Source organism: Corythoichthys intestinalis, chromosome 11, assembly GCF_030265065.1.
Source record: "Corythoichthys intestinalis isolate RoL2023-P3 chromosome 11, ASM3026506v1, whole genome shotgun sequence".
Taxonomy (NCBI): Eukaryota; Metazoa; Chordata; class Actinopteri; order Syngnathiformes; family Syngnathidae; genus Corythoichthys; species Corythoichthys intestinalis.
The window spans coordinates 29,859,759-29,881,778 of NC_080405.1; the positions used below are offsets into that span (position 1 = coordinate 29,859,759).

Genomic DNA, 22,020 nt, shown 5'->3' on the forward strand with positions numbered 1-22,020 from the left:
CATAACAGAGTGCATTTGAGTGAAACAGAATGTCATTTTTTTGCCACAAAAATTTAATTTTTGAGATATTATTTTAGTCTATATATTTTCAACATATATTACTATTATTTTAGTCAATTCATTTATACTTGTAAAATAGAAATGAAAATTGCACATACGTTCAGTCTCATCATTATAATCCTCCCAAAAACGTTTCTCATTAGTTTTTTCATCTTAATTAGAAATTAGAATTAAGATTAAAATTACAAATTCCATAATTCTAATTCATTACTATTATTATTTTGTGTATAATATTTGCACAATATGATTCTTTTTAAATCTGTTATTGACTAATATAGAATTCAAACCAAGCAAATGTTTTCAATAATAGAAGGGAGTAAAAAGTTGAGATAAACCATTTAACTATAGTTTTATGGTTTACATTTAAAACAGAATTATTGTTACTCATGCCTGATTGTAACGTGGCTCAAATGTGGTTGGTTTTGACTTCAAAATGAGGGCTGCCTTCGACTAAAAAATAAAATGGTGCTCAAGGTGACAAGAGCAAGCTTAAGCTGAAAAGAAACCAGCCAAGTCTGTGTCACAAATCTTTGCTACCAAGCCAACCCTAAGCTAACCAAAAAGAGCATGGTGTATTTAATGATTCTGTTTCCTTGTAGACCACACTGTCACACAATCGGGTCACTCATACTGCATCATAAACAGTCATCACAAGATCATATCCTGATTTAAACCTTTTACAGGATCAATACTGCCTATCTGAGCATTAAGACTCAACACCCTACTTGCAAATAAAACATTTGCATCTTAAATATGAAGTCATATACATTTTAAACTACATTACTTGACGCATGTCAGTCTTTTTTTTTTTTTTTTATTTTTTAAATTGACTGTTTTTATTGAAAAGCATATTGTTCTTTCAACGTACACTACGAAAAGATTTTACAGATTTCTGTTGCTTTTCCTTTTTACAAGCAAAATGAAAATCATTTAAAAAATAAATAAATAAAACCAAAAACCGAGGAGTAGGGAATCTATTACATCACTATAGCTTTTACATGCAAGAAATCATTATGTATGAGCAGGGGTGCACATAATTTTTTTGCCCAGGTTCTCAGAGGAGGACCTGGAGATGTAATTTGGTCCTCATTGAGCTTGAGAGCCGACCCGCCTGATGCGATAAATTTATGACAAGCTTTACTTAGAGCCAATTAACTTGAATTAATTATATTAACAATTAATGCTTGATTAACATCAACTGGCACAACAAAATTGCCATTTCTTTGAAGTGAAATGTAAAGAAATAAAAAGCACCAATTCAAAATAAAGGGCATTATGCGGCTCCCACATTAACTCCAAGCCTTTTTAAAAGTGGGATGTCTTCCTCATAAGACCTCATTGAACGTGCATGTTTAGCTTTGTAAAATGCGAGCAAAAACAGGTTTGTCAGTGCATGTCGCCGTTCATTACCTTTATTCCGCCACTTGTCCATAGGGCGAGTGGGGTCCTGTTTGACATCGATAGTTTGCTTAATTGCCACATGCTCTCTGTTTTTTTCGTGCTTTTCAAAGTTTGGATGGCTGAAATTCTTTGACCCTACATAAAATGCGCTGCTCTTATCGGCGACATTGGGATTCTCACGCCACATTTTGTACCGCATTTCCGTGCGAGCATCATTTGCTTCTAGCCATGGTACCTCCTGTAGCCACTTTTCAGCAAAAGTCCTATTTTTTCGGTAGCTCCGGTGACGTCTCTGTCGTCTGTCTGTCTTTTGACGGGGGTGGGGGAACACGGAAGTAATTACTCAGTGTGGCCTGATTTTGAGAAGTTATTTTCTCGTGTCCGCCGCAAATACAGTGGACAGCCATCGGTACGCAAAAGCGTATGGAAACCGTTGAGGGCCAGCGCGTTTGTCTACGTTCAGTACGCATGCGTGCATGCGGACCACTTATGTGCACCCCTGTGTATGAGCATATATTAAAATCATTTTGTACAGGCTTTACATATTCTGTCCATTTTGTCAACATCCCATAAAACATGTTCAGTTGTAGCTTTAATGCGTAGAAGATCCTCTCCATAATAAAAATCTCTCTAACGACATCAATCCAGTCATTTGTTGTTGGTCTTTCAGGTTTGAGCCACTTTTATTGTCAATGCTTTTTTGCCTGCAGCCAATAAAATATGGATGAGTTTCTTTTCATTTAATGTTAATTTGTAGCACATGTATTTTGCATAGTAAGTACATGGTAGCAAAGGACACAGGGATTTCAAAAATAAAAATCTTTTGTAGGTGATAATGAATGTCCACCCAATAGTTTTGAATAACCGCACATTCCCAAAATATATGATAACGGTTTGCTCTACTACTGCTGACGTATGTCAGTTCTAATCCAGAATCTGTCTTGCTTAACTGCTTAGACGGGTAGATGGATCCAAATGCCTTAACATGCTGGAACAGTTTTCCTGAATAACCACGGAGTTTGAAATACTCCCTTTGTTGTTGTTTGTATTGTGGTGTTTATTAAAGGAAACAGAACAAGCACTTGAAATAAATTACACAAACATGATTCAATATATCTGCTTCGTGATTATAGGTAGTGTTACAAACAGGAAGGGATTAGGCTACTTTTATTGGTGTTATTATTATTTAAGTACATCATCTCATCTATTCATTATTATTCCTCATTTGATTAGACATTCCAGTTTTTCCTATCCTTTTTGCTGAAGTAAAATATGTTGAAAATAATTTTGCTTTTGAACTTGGATGGATTTGATTTATTGTATTATAATTCTACAACTAAAGTCCACCCATCGCCTATCCTAAAATTGAATATTTGTTGGCAACTCATCACAAATTGTAAAGGAAATATTGGACCCTGGATAAGTACAGTCACGATACGTATGACTAGGCGCCACTGAATACCTTGTAGGAATTCAACTGATTAATACTCACAGGCAGGGGTGAAAGTGGGCCAAAACGGTCAGTAACGTATTTCCGGTATAAGATTCAGGGCCGGTATGCTGTTCCGGTACTCGGTGCTTTGATTCCAAAAATATGACAGCAACTATCAAAACGTTATGTAAAAAAAAAAAATTTTTTTTTTAAATAATGCTGAGCTGCCACACATGCATTTAATCTACAAGAAGAAAACAATTTACCAACATCAGATTTACATACACACGTGTTAACAACAAGCATAATAAAATGCTTGTGTAGCGTAATCCGTTTCCACCGATATTTATTATTTATTTTATTCCACGGACGGCATGGAGGTTTCTCCAGCTGCTGCAGTTATAAGAGTCTGACGATGATGAGTCATGTCAATACGCGAATGCACGCAGGAAAGCAAAACGCCTGGACGCATTCATCCATTCAATTGGATGACATACTGACATGTGATCAGCAGAGATAGTTAGCTAGCTAGTGCGTGTTTTCTGGAAAAGCAACAACAACAACAAAAAGTTTTTTGAATTGATGCCACAAAAAAGGGCAATGCAACAGAAAATCTTTAAGAGCAAGGAAAGAGTTGAGGAGGCTTATTTATTATATTTAGTTTTATTTGCTCTGATGGGGAGGTTCAGAACATCTTAGCTGTCAATGTGCAGTTTGGACTTATATTTGTTCATTTATGTTAGGTCACCTTTCCATTTCCTTATGATTGAAAAAAGTCAGTGTTTGCGCCATCTTCAAAATATATTCCATTTCACTCTGCATAATATAAGCCATTTGTATTTTTCTGAATGTATGTTACTTATACTGTATCTTTATTATAAAAAAAAAAAAAAAATGAAAGCAAAAGTAAATGTTTACTTTAACTTCAATTTTAAGATACATTCTATGTTCTTAAGTAGTTAAAATTTAGATTTGGCATTTAGTATGTGAGGAAATGAGCGAAAATAAAAATTAGGAGATGGTTGTTGGGGTTATTGCTGTTTTTGGTAACTTTAACGAACAAATTTACACCTGGGCTACATTTATTTTGCAAATCATTGAAAAAAAATACAATTTTGAAAGAAAATCCGTTTTTGTATGTTTGATAGAAATAACTGTGCCAAAACAGTTTTCTTTGCATTTCAGTAGTTTTAGCAGGTAAGCCCCCCCCCCCCCCCCACAAAAAAAGAAAATAAATGAAAAAAAAAAATTCTGGCTCCGTAGCGACCTTCACATCGGGGAGTTCCTGCAAGAAATTCTAGCCACTTTCACCTACCACTTTCAGGTAATTAATCGTGTGATTTTTTTTTTTTTTTTTTTTTTTGGGGGGGGGGGGGTCCTAATACTGGGTTCCTTACTGCACACTACTAAATTTACAACAACAAAAAAATTGCACACGCACTGGTTCACTCACTTTTATCTGTCTTATCTTCCCTCTACATCTCTTTGGGTTACATGGTATTCTGTCCCCACATGGTGTCCTTTCGATAAGAGTAGACAGCAACATTACATGTGTTAGGTAACATTTATATATTTAATGATGTTTGAAAAAAATATATACATACATACGTATATATAAAGAGAAATTGTATAATCAAACTGTAAGACAGCAATACAATACCGGTAAAGGACAAGGAATCATAAATGCCTCATGGTCTATATTAGTTAAATGATGAGAATGTAAGTATATTTCAAATAGCTGAGAAAGACTGCATTGTGAAAACATCTTTTTTTGGAATCTATACATGCAATATAAAATTCATTGAGAAGCTGCGAGGAAATAATTGAAAGACAAAGGATAGTTTTAGAAGACAGATTTACACAGGAAACAACTAATGAGTCACTAAACTAGTCCCTTCCCTTTACTGCAATTGGAGTGAAGTCAATCAACGCATGATGCTGTCTTAGAGTCCTGTTCACTTGTCAAATGACGACAAAATGCCAGCGGCGCCTTATCTGCTGTTGCTGCTCATTCCATATGAAGGCAAGTCTATACCTAGAGAACATGCTACCATGATCATACCTTAAATCACTTTTGTTACGATCTCTTTGTTGTGTTTGGTTCTGCTCGGGATGTGCAAGTGGTCCCGATTTCACGACATTAACCAGAGCAGTCGGACAAAGTGTCACTCTGAGATGTTTCTGTGCCAATAGTTTGCATGAAAGTCTTCTTTGGATCCGACTTGTTTCTGGAACCTTTCCCGAATTTTTATTTGTGGCAATGGTTTAATTTCTGTTCATAGACGACGACGCTCAAGACTTGCAATCTGATGCGAGCCGGCTAGGACCGGTGACGTTACGCTGCTCGATCCTTACTTCTTCCACAAATAAAACATGTAGATGTACAACAAACATGTACGACAAAAGTAATTGAGTTAGTAACTCAGTTGCCTCAATGTTAAGAGTAATTAGTTACTCGGCAAAGTAACTGACATTAATTTTCATGTTCTACACGTTATTACAGGATCCATTCTGTAATGTCTTTCACACCAAATATGTTTATATTAACTGATAAATTGAACTGTCTTTTTCATTCCAAAAACAAAAAACAACAGGTGAAACTTACATTTTTTAAATTTCACCGATAGGCTATAATAGTGTAATGATGAACAAACTTTCAAATGCCGTGAGAAAAAAGCCTTTTCGTTATTCCTGTTGTACTGAACCCGCACCGAACTGTGACCCCCGTACCGAGGTACAGTGCTGGCCAAAAGTATTGGCACCCCTGCAATTATTTCAGATAATGTTCAATTTATCCCAGAAAATGATTGCAATTACCAAATGCTTTAGTAGTAATATCTTCATTTATTTTGATTGCAATGAAAAAACACAAAAGACAATGAAAAAAAAGAAAATCATGATCATTTTACACAAAACTCCAAAAATAGGCCAGACAAAAGTATTGGCACAGTTTGAAAAATCATGTGATGCTTCTCTAATTTGTGTAATTAACAGCACCTGTTACTTATCTGTGGCATATAACATGTGGTGTCAATAAATAAATAACACTTGCAGCCAGTTAAAATGGATTCAAGTTGACTCAGCCTCTGTCCTGTGTCCTTGTGTGTACCACATTGAGCATGGAGAAAGAAAGAAGACCAAAGAACTGTCTGAGGACTTGAGAGGCAAAATTGTGAGGAAGCATGGGCAATCTCAAGGCTACAAGTCCATCTCCAAAGACCTGAATGTTCCTGTGTCTACTGTGTGCAGTGTCATCGATAAGTGTAAAGCCAAAGGCACTGTGGCTAACCTCCCTAAATGTGGACGGAAAAGAAAAATTGATGAGAGATTTCAACAAAGGATTGTGCGGATGGTAGATAAAAAACCTCGACTAACATCCAAACAAGTTAAAGCTGTTTTGCAGTCTGAGGGTACAACAGTGTTAACCCGTACTATCTGTCGTCGTCTGAATGAAAAATGACTATGGTAGGATACCCAGGAAGACCACACTTCTGACCCAGAGACATAAAAATGCCAGGCTAGAGTTTGCCAAAACTTACCCAAGAAAGCCAAAAACGTTTTGGAAGAATGTACTCTGGTCAGATGAGACAAAAGTAGAGCTTTTTGGGAAAAGGCATCAATTTTGAGTTTACAGGGGAAAAAACGAGGCCTTTAAAGAAAAGAACACGGTCCCCACACTCAAACATGGCAGAGGTTCCCTGATGTTTTGGGGTAGCTTTGCTACCTGTGGCACTGGACTGCTTGACCATGTGCATGGCATTATGAAGTCTTTGAAGTCACAATTATCACAATTATAAGTCTCTGAAGTCACAGTTATCGAAAACAAAGGACGAAACTACAACAACAACAACAACAAAAATTGTCTCTTTAAATATTTTAAATCTGTCACTTCTGATATCTTTCGATGACTTTCATTATGGTGCCTTATTGTTTTTTTTGTTTTTGTAATGCACCCATTATAATGCCTTGTTATTATTTTTTTTTTGTTTTTGTAATGCACCTGAAAAAAAAGTAAATCTTTCTCTGCTCTATCTCATTCATCTCATTTGTCTTTTGAAATCTTTATGTACATTTTTGTAGTCATTTTTTATATGGAAAAACAAGGGCAGAATATTTTGCGCTTAACATTCCAAGACCTGAAAATAACAAAATCTAAGAATTTGGGAAAAGATCACACATTCCTAATTTTCTATAGATTATGTGATGAGCATGTGGATGTATATTATATAGGAGAACAACTTAGAATCGTCATAATTGCTTGTGTTACAGTACAGGCCAAAAGTTCAGAAAAACCTTCTCATTCGTGTGTTTTCTTTATTTTCATGACTATTTACATTGTAAATATTTAATGTAAATTCTCACTGAAGGTAATAAAACTACGAATGAACGGTGTGGAACTATGTACTTAGCAAAAAAAAAAGATGAAGTAACTAAAAACATGTATAATATTCTAGTATCTTCAAAGTAGCCACCATTTGCACTGATTACTTTTTTGCACACTCTTGCCATTCTCTTGACGAGTTTCAAGAGGGAGTCACCTAAAATGGTTTTTGACGTCACAGGTATGCCTTTTCCGGGTTAATTAGTGGAATGTATTTCTTTATCAATGGGGTTGGGACTTTCATTTGTATTGCATTTAATGAGTTTTTTCCCCAAAATTTTGGCCTGTACTGTACATGAACAGTAAATTAAGAAGCAATGACAAAAAAATGCAGATACTTCAAAAATTGAATGGAAAGATTTTCACGAGAAAAGCCAATGAGATGTCAGTGAAGTAGTTCCCTCCCCTTTGCTGCGATTGGATTCAAGTCGATTATTATATGATGCTGTCTCGATGGACTGCTGTTCACTTCACGACGACAAAATGCAGACGGCGCTTCATTTACTGCTCCTGCTCATCCCGTATGGAGGCAAGTCCATGCATTGTAAATATATAATCATGGTTAAGCTGTGTTTTACTCTTGTTGACATGTTTTTTTGTTTGTTCTGTTCAGGATACGCGGGTGGTCCCTACTTCACAACAGAGACCAAAGCAGTCAGACAAAGTGTATCTTTGAGCTGTCCCTATAACAAAGACAGCACTGACATTTCTCTTTTTTGGATTCGACTTGCATCTGGAACTTTTCCTGAATTTTTAGCTCAAAGCGAAATCATTCATCAAACCTACAATTTGACATCAAGCGTTGGACATCATATTATCGCTAAACTAGGAGCAGGAATGTTTGTTCTGCAAATTAGTCAAGTGCAAAAAAGTGACATGGCGATCTACTACTGTTTCAAATGGACACCATATGTTAAGGGTTTGATATTTTTGAAGGGAGTATTTCTGCAGGTCAAAGGTAAATGTGACAATTTACAATATAGATTTAAGATTGAATATATTTAGTATTAAAATTCAGAACTTCTACTTCAACCTGTATTGAACAAAGGTACTCATTTTTACATGATTATATAATTTGTCCTGTTCAAGGGTTGTGACAGGAGCGCTTTACTTAAGCTTGCTTGTCCCTCGGAAGAAGTGAATTTGGCACCCTTTTGTCATGCCGCACTAAATGACCTCAAGTTGAATTTGTATTTCAGACTTCCCAGAAGCAGACACCTCTGACATTACAGTCACTCAAGACGTAAGGACTGATGGGAGCCGATCAGGACCATCCGTGACCTCACAGTGCTCGGTCCTCCCCCGTTCTGAGAATCAAACTTGTTTTGATGGGCATAAAGTTTACTGGTTCCGAGCTAAAACAAATGACACAAGTCCCAGCTTCATTTACACTCGAGAAGAATGTGAGAAGATTACAGGTGGCTCCATACGGAAATGTGTTCATGGTTTCTCAAAGAACATCAGCTCCTCCAATGCCGGAAATTACTTGTGTGCAGTGGTCACATGTGGGGTGATTTTTATGGAAAATGCAAAGAAAATCACCACTGAAGGTACTGTAAATAATTAGCTAAATTCCAAATAACTTAGATTGTTGTAAAAATGTGGTGTTTTCATCATCAAAATTCAGATGCCTGCAGGTGCAATTTTCAAAGCTCTATTAACGTCGCTTTGGGTGTTGCTTTGGTCTTAAGCTTCATTCTGTTAGTCTTTCTCGTATACAACCTGAAGACAAAACAACGTTTTTGCTGCAAAGGTAAGAGACACAATATTAATCATACCTCAATTTTATGCCTGTGGTTCCAACACTTCATTTTCTTTCTTCAATGTTCAGCTAGTCCACAAACACGGGGCAAAACATCCTATTGTGTTCAGGAGGTGAGTCCAAAAGTTCTCCAAGTGTTTGCTACCTTTCTACCTTCTTGTCCTAAAACATGACTTGTTTTCCAGAGAGAGGGGGATTCTTTGGTTTATTCGGCGCCCACAATCGTCGCCAGGAAAAGCGGTAAATTGAAAAAGACAGAGGAGGAATTCAGCACATACACTGACGTCAGACTTCGGGATTCCTAACATGATGAAATTATGAATGCTTCTAAAGTACAATAACCATATCTGGAAAATGTTGATTTAAATCTATAAAATATATGTTTTTTTTGTTTTTGTTTTTTTTGTTTGTCATGAGTTTAAGAATGGTGGATATATTTGTTTCGGTCAGTGCTGCTTCAAATTAAATAGTCACTTGTACTACTGATGTCACACACTTTTTTTTTTTTCAAATTGCAACCACAAAAAGGTTTCAACTTTCCAAGAAGAATTTGTGACTATAGTATGGAGATCACAATGTGTCAAAATAAGTAAAGTTGTCTCCATACAGTGGGTCAAGTCTGTGTGAGTAAGTTATTTTTATTTGTGTTTCTTTGAGTCTGGCTCCTTGCAAATGGCAGTAGGTACTGTATGACACACAGACTTCTGGAATGAAATTAATCTTATGGCTTCTACAGTGCAAGAACCATATCTGGAAAATGTTGATTTGGATCAAAAAAGAAAACTTCATTCACATCAAAATTTGTTGATGTTGATGCTTATCACAGCAAAAATTAAAGAAGGTATGAAAGGTTATTTTGTCATGATTTCAAGAATAGTGGAAATATTTGCTTCAGTCAGTGCTGCTTCAAATCAAATAGTCACTTGTCACTTGGACAGGAAAAACTGCACTGATGTCACACACATTTTTTTTTCTTTTTCAATTGTCAACCACAACAGGGCTTCAACTTTCCAAGCAGCGTTTGTGGCAATAGCATAGATCAAAATGTGTCAAAAGAAGTAGTTTCAATACAGTATGTCTAAAGTCTGTTTGTGTGAGGGAGTTTTTTATTTAGATTTGTGTTGAGTCCAGCTTCTTGCAAATGGCAGTAGGTATGATACTAAAGTCTCCACCCACCCAATCTGTATGGAAAACACGACAGTAAGGAATAAGGCCACACATTCAAAATTATCTATGTAAACTCAGCTAAAGTCATGAATAACTTGTTGATGAAAAAAAAAAGTCTTCTGACGAAAACTCGAAAGAACACCAAATTAATTTATCAAGCAAGAGAAGTATAATTTCTTAGATCAGCCAAGTATTTTTACTGACCTAAACCCCATAGTGAATAGTAAATAATCTATCAACCAGAAGCATGAAAGGTCAGCAGGTCACAAGGTTGACACAATTATTGAAAGCAAACAGATTTGCAACCATAAAAAATGAGTCATTATTTTCAATAATTTTATTCTTAAACACAAGCAAAATTATTTTGTGCTTAACATTCAAAGAACTAGAAATAAAAACTAAGAATTTAGAAAAACAGCACAAAAGCCTAATTGTTTAACGGTTAGGTGATTAGCATGTAGATGTGTTTTATTTAGGGGAGACATTTTATTGTTTTGTTTTAATCATACATTTAAGTCGCCTGTTACGCAGTAGAGATTTAATCGAGAGGATATGAGATAATAATCAAGACACCGGAAAGTTTTGGTGGACAGATTCCCACTTGAAACTATATCAATGAAGTGTCCCCACCTGTTTGCTGTGATTGGACTCAAGTCAATCAACGTATGACGCTGTCTAGATGGACTGCTGTTCACTTGCTGAAACAACAACAAAATGCGGAGGGGTCTTCATCTTCTGCTCCTTCTCATCCAATATGAAGGCAAGTCCATGCTTAGTGCCCATAAAATGTACAGAACTCTTGTTAACATCTCCTTGTGTTTGGTTCTGCTAAGGATGCGCGAGTGGTCTCAACTTCATGACAGAGATAGCTGTTGTTGATCATTTAAGTGTCTTTCTGAGGTGTCCTGAAACAATCTAACTGCCTTCGATGTTTTTTGGATTTGACTTGCTTCTGGAGTCTTCCCTGACATTTTAGCTCAGATTTCAGCCTCTGATTTCGCGCAACCATCAAGCAGTGGGCATCACTTCCTCGCCAAACAAGAGGCAGGAATGTTTGTTTTGCAAATTAGTGATGTGCAGAAAAATGACACGGCAGTCTTCTCCCGTTTGAACTGGGACACCTTGGATTCTTGATGTGAAATTTTTTTAAAGGGATATTTATGCAGGTCAGAGGTAAGTATGACTATGGATATTAGAATTTGACTTTAAGAAACAAAAGTCATTTTAACTTGCAATACACAGTATTTTTGTTCATTGACAGTTTGACCATCTTAGCAACGATTTAACTTCCATCCACTTGGGTATATGTTTTACATTGTAAAAAAAAAAAAAAAAACACTGTATGGTACCCAACAAAAATTTGCCAAATACTTAGTCATCCCTCGTGATGTGAAAAACCACAAAGTACTAAAAAAATTTTAAAAAATAAAGTTTTTGCGTGTTTGTCTTTTTTTTTTTCATATTTAGGATTGGAAAGAGACATATAGACCCTACCCACCGACGTCACAAAATCACGTGCTCGCTGTATGGTTCCGCCCCCTTGTCCGTCATTTTGTGTCTGTATTATCAATGGTCTCAATTGATCGAGCAATTTATAATGCATTTCATGGAAGACCCGGTGCTTTCGGATGCCGTAAGCTCACTTGATGCGTTGCATAAAAGGCGTTATGTGGAAAAGCTTCAGTTTATCCATTCGCCAGATCCATATTTGATGCCTAAATCGATGTTTTTTGACCCGCTGTCTCTGCCGTATTTGCCTGACATCTGCTAGCTACCCTGATATGTACAACTATCTTGTCCACACAAAATCAGCCTATTCTCACGAAAGTTTGAAAAACTTTAAGAGCTTGGAGGCTTATAAATACTTCGTTGCTGGTTGGGTGAAACAGGTCCTCGTCCACGAAAATTCGGCAGGAATCTATCTTGTGCTTGGAAAGGTGAGTTACGAAATTTTCAATTCAAAATCTTTTGTTATTGCTAACATCCACTGTCAAGTCTAATGTATTTCATGTCGTTTGTCAATGGAGTTAGGGCTTTTAATGTTTATATGGTTTAGCGATAGCACTCTCACTACATACATACGTGTATGTTGTCGGCGATTAGCCTAGCAATGATCTTAATTGTGGTTGTCAGCCCAAAACCCTCTAAATATATATTAAATGCATCTTACCAGATATAAAATGACTACTACATAATCTGTGGTAATCGTTTGGAGCCCAGTTTTCTCGTCGAATTGCAGCAGCCCATCTCGCTCTCTTCTCTCCGGGTCTCTCGGAATCCGGTAGAACTTCAAGTCTCTCCGTCTTCTCTGTCTATCTTCTCTGTTATTGCAACCGACCACCACACACGACTTCACCATTTTGATTATTAATGTTAACGAGCAGAAAAACACGTCGTAAATAGGAGGAATGTACGTAGCCGTAACAGGTAAACATGATGTGTTGACGGACAATTGGGCGGCACCAGTCAGGAGGAAGGAGTTGTGACGTCACGTGGGTAGGTCTATAAGACATGTTTAATCAACAAAATTAAACCAATTAATATAATTCAAAAAAATAACTTTTAAGTACATATATATATACACAGCGCGGAGAACAAGTATTTGATACACTGCCAATGGGAAAACCCATTGGAAGTGTATGAAATACTTGTTCTCCCCACTGTATATATATATATATATATATATATATATATATATATATATATATATATATATATATATATATATATATGTATAGCACTTCAAATGTAATAATTATGATTTTAAACATGTTACTGTCCCACCTAATTTTTTTTAAAACAAGAGAAGTAGAAAAATGCTTGTCTTTATTAGATGTTTCATTATGTCAGCTCATAAATGGTTACTATTCATGCTTGTATTTTGGGTTTCTTTATTTCCCACAAAAAGCACAGGTTATAAATGTAGGGGGAAAAAACTACAATACTACTACTTCTACAATCACCATAATACATAATATAATGAAGATGCCTGATTCTTTCTTCCAATCATGTAATCATGTTGACAATTAAAATTGATTAAAAGTTTAATGGTTTAGTGGACCAGATCTACACCCTCTGCAGGGGCCTCGAGGGTGAATGGGAGTTCGCTCAACCAGTCTATATGTGTTTTGTGAATCTGGAGAAGGCGTTCGACCGTGTGCCTCGGGGAGCCCTGTGGGGGGTGCTCCGAGAGTACGGGGTACCGAGCCCCTTGGTACGGGCTGCTGGGTCCTTGTACGACCGGTGTCAGTGTTTGGTCCGCATTGCCGGCAGTAAGTCGAATTCGTTCCCAATGAGGATTGGACTCCACCAAGGCTGCCCTTTGTCACCGATTCTGTTCATAACTTTTATGGACAGAATTTCTAGGCGCAGCCAAAGTGTTGAGGGGGTCCGGTTTGGTGACCTCAGCATTGAATCTCTGCTTTTTGCGGATGATGTGGTGCTGTTGGCTTCATCAAGCCGTGACCTCCAACTCTCACTGGAACGGTTCGCAGCCGAGTGTGCAGCAGTTGGGATGAAGATCAGCACCTCCAAATCCGAGACCATGGTCCTCAGTCGGAAAAGGGTGGCGTGCCCTTTCCGGGTCGGAGATGAGATCCTGCCCCAAGTAGGGGAGTTAAGTATCTTAGGGTCTTGTTCACGAGTGAGGGAAGGAGGGAGCGAGAGATCGACAGGCAGATCGGTGCAGCGTCTGCAGTAATGCGGACGCTGCACCGGTCCGTAGTGGTGAAGAAGGAGCTGAGCCGAAAGGCAAAGCTCTCGATTTACCAGTTGATCTACGTTCCTACCCTCACCTATGGTCACGAGCTGTGGGTCGTGACCGAAAGAACAAGATCCCGGATACAAGCGGCCGACATGAGTTTCCTTGGCAGGGTGTCCGGGCTCTCCCTGAGAAACAGGGTGAGAAGCTCGGTCATCCGGGAGGGACTCGGCGTTGAGCCGCTACTCCTCCGCGTTGAGAGGAGCCAGCTGAGGTGGCTCGGGCATCTGGTTCGGATGCCTTCTGGACGCCTCCCTGGAGAGGTGTTCTGGGCATGTCCCACCGGCGGGAGGCCCCGGGGACCACCCAGGACACGCTGGAGAGACTATGTCTCTCAGCTGGCCTGGGAACGCCTTGGGATCCCGCCAGAGGAGCTGGTTGAAGTGGCTGGGGAGAGGGAAGTCTGGGTTTCCCTGTTAAAGCTGCTGCTCCCCAGACCCAACCCTGAAGCAAGGGGAAGATAATGGATGGATGGATAAAAGTTTAATGGCTTAATTGCCTAGTACTGGTTTCTCATGGATGTCCAGTCGTGGTTGCTAAGGCAACTGAGGTGGGACGTTCGGCATGCCTTGACGTCTTAGGCGCCAAGCTATCAAACTTTTGCTTTGGTAGGCCGGGGTGTCCTGGCCCCACCGAAGAGATGATGGCGTCTTTTCCTTTGCTTATCAGGCGAGGGCTGATGAGCCTGTCCGCTTCACTGTGTCAATGGCATGGAGTATAGTCTGCTTGTTTCCTTAAACTATGGTTAAATGCTTTATTGTAACAAATGTGTTAGAATAATGCAAACAGTTATACGGTGCCTATGAGAAAAGGTACGATCTCCTTCATTAGGAAGACCAAGAAACCATTTTTTGGTTTGGTTTTTTGGTTTTGATTTTAACAATAAAAACAAAAACTTATATACGAATCAATTAAGCATTGATCATGTTGTACTAAACCACAACCGAAGACTATGGGAAAAAATAACAAGGACTACAGAGAATCGAAAAATACAAAAAGAATGCAGGGAACTAAATGCAAACAAATTGAACGGGCCTACTTGGGGCTGCCACAAGTGGTTTGCAGGAATTGATTGTGTGACGCAAGGGCTGTGTGACGCAAGGGCTGATAAGAAAAAGGGGATTTGCCATAATTTCATGTCAGTACGGGTATATGCAGGTAGATCAGGACAATCTGTCACAGTGCTCAGTCCTCCCTCGGTCTGAGAATCAAACACGCATGGATGGGCACAAAATTTACTGCTTCTGAGTTGAAACAAATTACATACATTATCCCAGCTTCATATACTACACCCCTGAAGAATGTGAAAAGCTCACAAATGGCTCAACGGAAATTATTTATGTGCTGTCTGCGTGCAGCGCGAAAAAAACAAAAAAGAAAATCATCACAGAAGGTACTGAAAATAGTTTGAATTACTGTCAACATCCGCTGTTTTTATCATCAAAATTCAGATACCTGCAGCCGTTGCAATTTCCAAAGCTCTATTAATGTAGCCTCGCGTGATTTTATTTTCTGCAGGTTTATGCTGATTTTGATTTTATTTATTAACAAGCGCAATGCACATTACCATTACAACTCATTATAAAATGTGCCAAATTTAGCCAAAAGGTTAACTTGGTTTTATCTGTAGTCCTGGGCTAGATATACAGAGGCATCATGGAAATAGTAAAAAATATTTTCTTGATAATAATTACATGATAAAAAGCACACTAAAGAGAATTACAAAATGTATGGTGAAAAATTACAGTACAAAAAATTACAAAGAGTAAAAGAAAAAAAGCATACAAGATGGTCACTGGAGGCAGTTGAAAGCTCAGGTCTGATGGTTAAAACTGTAATGCACAGCCCTAATGGGATGTGGGGGGGGGGGAAAGGTTGACATTGGAGAAAAAGAAGTGCCCCGATTTTTCGCTGAGCTAAAAATATGTAAATAAATAACAGCTGCCACAGAAAATAATTGACACGGAAGCAAAACAAAAAAGAAAATCCAAGAAGAAAATAAGAAACACGGAAGTAAAAAAAAATCTGTGTTAATTGTCCTTCAAGGTCAGTTTGGGTACCGAAGCTTGTCCACTCCTTAATCCTAATTAAGCAGCAGTTTTGACGTCAAAGAGAGTCATGTGGACTTTGAATGTTTTTTGCAGTCAAAAGATAGCCCTCCATAAATGTCATGTATTATGGGCTGATATTTGTGCCATCACAAATATGGCTGCCATTGTTTACCTGGCAATTGATCAAATGGATATTAACATATGTTATTTTCTTCAATTAAACTTTTGTTCTTCCCAGTTTTAAAAATAAATAAATGAATAAATAAAACTGTTTTGCTCCTGTGACATTTTCCCCCCCGAGGTACCTGTTGTTGTTTTTTGTTTGTTTTTTGTTTGAAATCAAGGCAATAAATACATACATTAGTTTGTCTTGATTTCAAAAGTGCTAGATATATTTGTTTTAGTCAGTGTTGCTTTAAATAAAACAGTCACTTGGACAGGCAGAATTACTGTTACACTTTTTTTTCCCCTTTCAAATTTCAACCACAACAAGGCTTCAACTTTCCATGCAGCATATATGGCAGTAGGTCTGAAGTCTTCTCATGCAAGTGAGTTTTTCATGTAGTTGTGTGTTACTTTGACTTCTCCTTGCAACTGGCAGTAGATGAGATACAAAAGACTCTGCCTAAAAACAAAAACCAAGGAAAGTGCACAAACAACAGAACGGAATAAAGCCATACATGAAAACTCATCTGTGCAGCTATTGTTATGAATAACATGAATGAGCTCAGAAGTCTACAGAAACAGTTTGTCAAAAGCGAACACCACAGAGCAATGCACTAATTTATTAGGCAAGAGAAGTATAAAGCTGTAGACTAGCCAAGTCTTTTTACTGACTAAAACTCTATAGGTCAGGGGTCAATTGTACAACCCATGGGCCAGAAGCGGCCCGCCAGGAGGTCCAATTGGCCTTCGGGTTGTTCTGCCTGAAAGGCACATGATAGCTCATACAAATTCACAGGCTTTTGACATTGGCACCATAAAACCATAGATTTGTGAGATTTCGTGTGTGCACTACTGCACTGGGCTCACTTTCGCGTCCGCAGTTACATTCGTTCATTCGCCTCCTTCCAATCAAAATGGATTGGACGTTTATCACTGTCAATGGCAGCCAATGAGTTAACAAGGAATTGACCCAAAAATTTCCCAAGACCAACTGGAAGTGACATCAAATCAATAGGAAGTATCCTGGAAATGCCCCCAAATCAACAGGAAGCAGCCTGGAAAAGCAAAAAAAATAAATAGATCATCAGTAAATGCTCCAAAATTTAAAGGAAAATACCCATAAAAGTATCTTAAAATTACACGGAAGTGACGCAAAATGAACTCATTGCCTGCCATTGACAACGCCTATTCACTTAAACTGGAAGCACTGGCAGTGGATGCTCATCTCCCAGTGCCATTGACGGTGCTCAACGTCGTCAATGGCAGCCAGTGAGTTAACTTATTTGGCCAAAAATAAACTAGCCCTGCCCACATGAGAAAAATAAGACCCGCAGACCACAATGAGTTTGACAGCCCTGCAAGAGGTTATGGGAGCATGAAAGGTCAGCAGGCCACACGCATCATGCAATTATTGGAAGTAAGGGATTTGCAACAAAAAAAAATAAATATTTTAAGTATTTTAAACCTGTCAATTCCTATACCTTTGAACACGTTTATTTTATTTCTTGTCTGTAACACACGAGGGAAAATATTTAGTGCTTAATATTTCAACAACGAAAAATATTTCAAACACTAGAAAGTTTTGGTGGACAGATTTCAACTAGAAACGGCCAATTGGAGGCAAGTGAAGTAGTTCCTCCCCTTTGCTTTGATTGGACTCAATCAATGTATGGTGTTGTCTAGATGGACTGCTGTTCACTTGCTGAAACGATGACAAAATGCAAACGGCGCTTCATCTGCTGCTCCTGCTCATCCCTTGTGGAGGCAAGTCCATGCTTGGTGAACTTATAATGCACATTACTCTTCTTAACATTTTTTGTGTGTGTTCAGGATGCTCAAGTGGTCCCAACTTCAAATTGGAGAGCAAAGCTGTTGGTGAAAAGGTCTTTCTGACATGTGCCTGTGACAATCTCAATTCCAAGGATGTTTTTTGGATGCGACTAACTTCTGGAGCCTTCCCTGAATTTTTAACATCAAACAGTACAAATCGTATTGAAATCAAACCAGGGAAAAGCAAAAGTTTTCTGCAAATTAGCAAAGTCCAGAAAAGTGACATAGCAGTTTATTACTGTCTCCACTGGAAATCTTTGATTAATCCTGTGATATTTTTGCAAGGAATATTTCTTCAGGTCAGAGGTAATTATGACTATGGATAATTTTGCTTTGAAAAAGAACCCACCTACTTTCAGTATTCTAATATTGTGTATTATAGTATATGTATAGTGTATAATATTATATTTCTGCACATTTAACTTGTCTAATCATCCAGCATTTCCCAATCCATTATGACCATAGAAATATGTTTTAGATTTAAAATCTCACAGTACGCTACCCGACACAAATGTGCAAAACATATGAGGAGCTTAAAAACCGGGAGTTAAATAAAATGAGGTTTTTGTATTTTTTTTTTTTTTTTTTAAGCATATTCTTAATTAAACATTCTGGGAAAACATAATGCAAAAGACCTTCCAAAAGGAAATTTCATAACAGAACTTTTAAGAAAACAGTTTCCATCAAAAACAGACTCCAAAATGTGGCTATGGTGAATGAAGATAAAAGTGTGTAACCTCCTTTACAAACCCTTAATTTAATTCTTAATCCTTCTTGAAGACTTCAAATTCAACGGAAATTTATGCTGTAGTAAATTGCATATAGTTCTTGTCAGTTTCTGAAATTAACAGCACTAAGTAAACAATATTTCAAGAAACAATACCTCGGGTTTTAATATTTGATACTATTCATTTGCTCGCTGTTAAAGCCCTTTTTTTTAATCCTCAAGGAAAAATTATGTGTAGTCGCGGTTCCGTCAGACATCCATTTTGTCTCTTTAAACTCTCTGTTGAACAATTTTAGCAACCAAGTAAATCCGCGTTGACTACAAGTCCTGAGCACTTCTACAGCAGCGAGCAGCAATAACCAACCATATTAGTAACAAGATTAGTAAAAGCTAAAGCCTGCAAACCTGAAAGCTAATTTTTTTTGTTTCAGAATCCCCTGAAGAAAAATCGTCTGTTAATGCTGTGACTCAAGACATCCAGTCTGAAATAGGTCAACCAGGACCGACCAGGACCTTACAGTGCATGGTCCTCTCCCTCTCTGGAGACAAAACCTGCACAGATAAACACAAAGTTTACTCGGTCAAAGCTGGAACAAAAGATCCAAAACCCAGATTTATCTCAGCTCATGAAGAATGCGGAAAAGTTGGAAATGGCAAGATGCAGAATTGTGTTTACACAAATAACGTCACCTCCTCTGTGGCTGGAACTTACTTTTGTGCAGTGGAAACTTGCGGGGAGATTTTCATGGGCAATGCAACAACAATAAACAATGAAGGTAAATAATTCATCCTCAGTATTGTCAAGTGTGTGTTTGAAATATTGCAAATCACTTAAATGGCTGTTTGCTGTTTTGTTTTAATCTTCACAATCCAGATCCTAGCAGATGTGATTTACAAAAGTATCTTCCCTTTGTCTTGGGTGCTACTTTGGCCTTAAGCTTCCTCCTGTCAGCCTTCTTCATATACATGATCAAGACAAAAAGATGTTCTAACTGCAAAGGTCATTAATCATAACTACTGCAATCCAGCACAAATTTAACAAAAGTACAGCTGCGTCTGATACCATGCAGATCATTATTCCAAACTAACCCCCCTCCCCCCAAAAAACAACTACAGTACTACTAACGAAAATTGAAATATGCATTTTTTTTCAGCTTGTCTACAAAGCAAGGATGAAGCATCTAATCATCTTCAGCAGGTCAGTTGGAAAATTGTCCGCATGTTTGCTGCCTTTCAACCTTCATGTCGTGACACGTGTCTTGTTTTTTAGAGAGACGAGGACTCTTTGGTTTATTCGGCGCCGATCGTCTCCAGGAAAAGGGGCAAATTGAAACAGGCAGATGGAGAATTTAGCACGTATACAGACGTCTGCCTTCGGAAATTATAAGGCGGGAGAGAAATTATTCCAATTTTCGGCAACTTTACAAGACTTTTGTGTTGATTCCAAGGATATATTATGATTACAAAGTACTGGAAGAAGACCACAAAACCTTTGGGAGGATTTTAGTGAACCTAATTTGGTGTACAAAAGTATAATATCTAAAATCAATATTATATTAGTCATAAGATTGTAATTGTGACTATAATAAAAACTCAGTTCTGAAAAAAATGCACCACATTTTTAAACATTTCAATAATTGATCATTAGTTTTCTTCATTGGAGATAATGCGACCATGTTGCAATGTTGTTTTAATTCGAAAGTTTCATCTAGTGCTGGTGCTTTGCATGAAAACTATTACCAGAATTTTCGCACTATAAGGCACACCTGACTATAAGCCGCCCCAAACCAAATTCGACACGAAAATGACGTTTGTTCATGGATAAGCCGCACTGGACTCTAAGCCGCAGCTGTCTTCACTATATTATGGGATATTTACACCAAAAGATATTAACCGGTAACACTTTATTTGATAGCGGCGTTCATACGACTGTCATAAGACCAAATGAACCACCATTAAGCTTTGAACCAATTGGCTGCAAAGTTTCATTGCTTTTCGAAGCTTCATTTGGCCATCACTGCTCCTTTGGGGAAGACAGTCAACCTCTGCTGCCACCTGCTGTCAACACTGTTGTTGTTTAACATGCCTCCTAGCATGCAGTGCAGGGCTAAAGGTGTATGTAAATAACATTCAAAATCAACGTTCTGTGCAAATTATTTCTTCAGTTACTGTTCCAGTTGTTGTGTGTATTTGGTAACATTTTGTTTGACAGTGGCGCCATTAGACTGTCATTAGACAATCATAATTATGACATGACATGACATGACACTGTCATGAGCATTTATGAATGCTTATAACAGATGTGATTTAGTGTTATCCGGCAAATGATCTCACTTTTGAATGGATGTAAAAGATCCGAGCTGGACATTAATGGAGTTGGTAACATAATTTGCCGGTTGACACTGAATGACATCTGTCATAATCATTCAGTAATGCCCATGATAGTGTCATGTCATAATTCTGACAGTTTTATGACACCGCTGTCAAATAAAGTGTTACCTATTAACCCCAATAAATCATCAAATAAACCACACTGGACTATAAGCTGCAGGATTCAAAGTGAAGGAAAACAAGTAGCGGCTTCTAGTCCAAAAACTACGGTAGTAAATTGAATTTGTACTATACTAACTGAATTTGTGAGTATTTTCAACATGTGTCCAATGATGTATTTGCTCAGCAGTTAAAACAATAAAGAACGAGTCTTGAAATAAATATGTTGAGGAACCTGTGCTATTTCAGACGTTGTTCCAAACGAGAACACCAGATGTGTTAAAAGAGAAAACAATGGTAAGATCTCAGTTAAGAACATATCTTATACAGCTGGTCCCCGAGTTACGAACAAGTTCCATTCCTAGGCTGGCGATTTAACCCCAATTTTCGGGTAAGTCGGAATTAACCCTTTAGGTACCTCTAAACACAAAATAACTGTCCAAAAACATGTATTATAGGTCATATTATTAAGATCAAGAAAAAAATAAGAAGTGTGAGGCACATTGTGTTAACTGCCTTTATATTGAATGACTATTTGGGCTTTACAAAAAAAAATAACTATTAGGGTTGTACTCGCTAGTGAGTTGCTTTGCTGCGAGGAAAGGGTGCTGTGGAAAGAGGAGGAGATGTGAGAGAGGGGGTATATCATGGCTGCACAGTTCGCCTCTCTTAACGCGAGCCCGAAGTCCAGACTGAAAAAAACGGATCGGGACTCGCAAGAGGAGGCAGCACTGGGGGAGAAGCAGCAGCAGCGGCAGCAGCAGCATGAGATCTAGGAAGTGGGAAGTCTAAAA

General features: G+C 38.0%; 2 protein-coding genes across 2 annotated transcripts; both read left to right on the plus strand.

The window, feature by feature from the left end:
* Positions 1-7,920: 7,920 nt before the first annotated feature.
* On the plus strand, positions 7,921-9,566 carry LOC130923803 (uncharacterized). Its single transcript, XM_057849807.1, has 5 exons — positions 7,921-8,232; positions 8,474-8,824; positions 8,902-9,027; positions 9,106-9,149; positions 9,222-9,566. Exons 1-5 carry the CDS (start codon positions 8,112-8,114, stop codon positions 9,339-9,341), a joined length of 762 nt encoding a protein of 253 aa, XP_057705790.1. The 5' UTR covers positions 7,921-8,111; the 3' UTR covers positions 9,342-9,566.
* Positions 9,567-10,850: 1,284 nt separating this feature from the next.
* On the plus strand, positions 10,851-21,410 carry LOC130923800 (uncharacterized). The gene is made up of 7 exons (XM_057849805.1): positions 10,851-10,963; positions 17,863-17,943; positions 18,010-18,315; positions 19,168-19,512; positions 19,611-19,736; positions 19,891-19,934; positions 20,007-21,410. The coding sequence occupies exons 2-7, from the start codon at positions 17,898-17,900 to the stop codon at positions 20,121-20,123; spliced, it is 984 nt and encodes a 327-aa protein (XP_057705788.1). The 5' UTR covers positions 10,851-10,963; positions 17,863-17,897; the 3' UTR covers positions 20,124-21,410.
* The last annotated feature ends 610 nt before the right edge of the window (positions 21,411-22,020 follow it).

Excerpts from the sequence above, each read along its gene's own strand:
- LOC130923803 (XM_057849807.1), top strand. The coding sequence starts at position 8,112 with ATGTTTGTTCTGCAAATTAGTCAAGTGCAAAAAAGTGACATGGCGATC. Across the intron at positions 8,233-8,473 it reads AGTATTTCTGCAGGTCAAAG|ACTTCCCAGAAGCAGACACC; the intron begins GTAAATGTGACA and ends TTTGTATTTCAG. Across the intron at positions 9,028-9,105 it reads ACAACGTTTTTGCTGCAAAG|CTAGTCCACAAACACGGGGC; the intron begins GTAAGAGACACA and ends TTCAATGTTCAG.
- LOC130923800 (XM_057849805.1), top strand. The coding sequence starts at position 17,898 with ATGCAAACGGCGCTTCATCTGCTGCTCCTGCTCATCCCTTGTGGAG. Across the intron at positions 19,737-19,890 it reads AAGATGTTCTAACTGCAAAG|CTTGTCTACAAAGCAAGGAT; the intron begins GTCATTAATCAT and ends ATTTTTTTTCAG. Across the intron at positions 19,935-20,006 it reads CATCTAATCATCTTCAGCAG|AGAGACGAGGACTCTTTGGT; the intron begins GTCAGTTGGAAA and ends CTTGTTTTTTAG.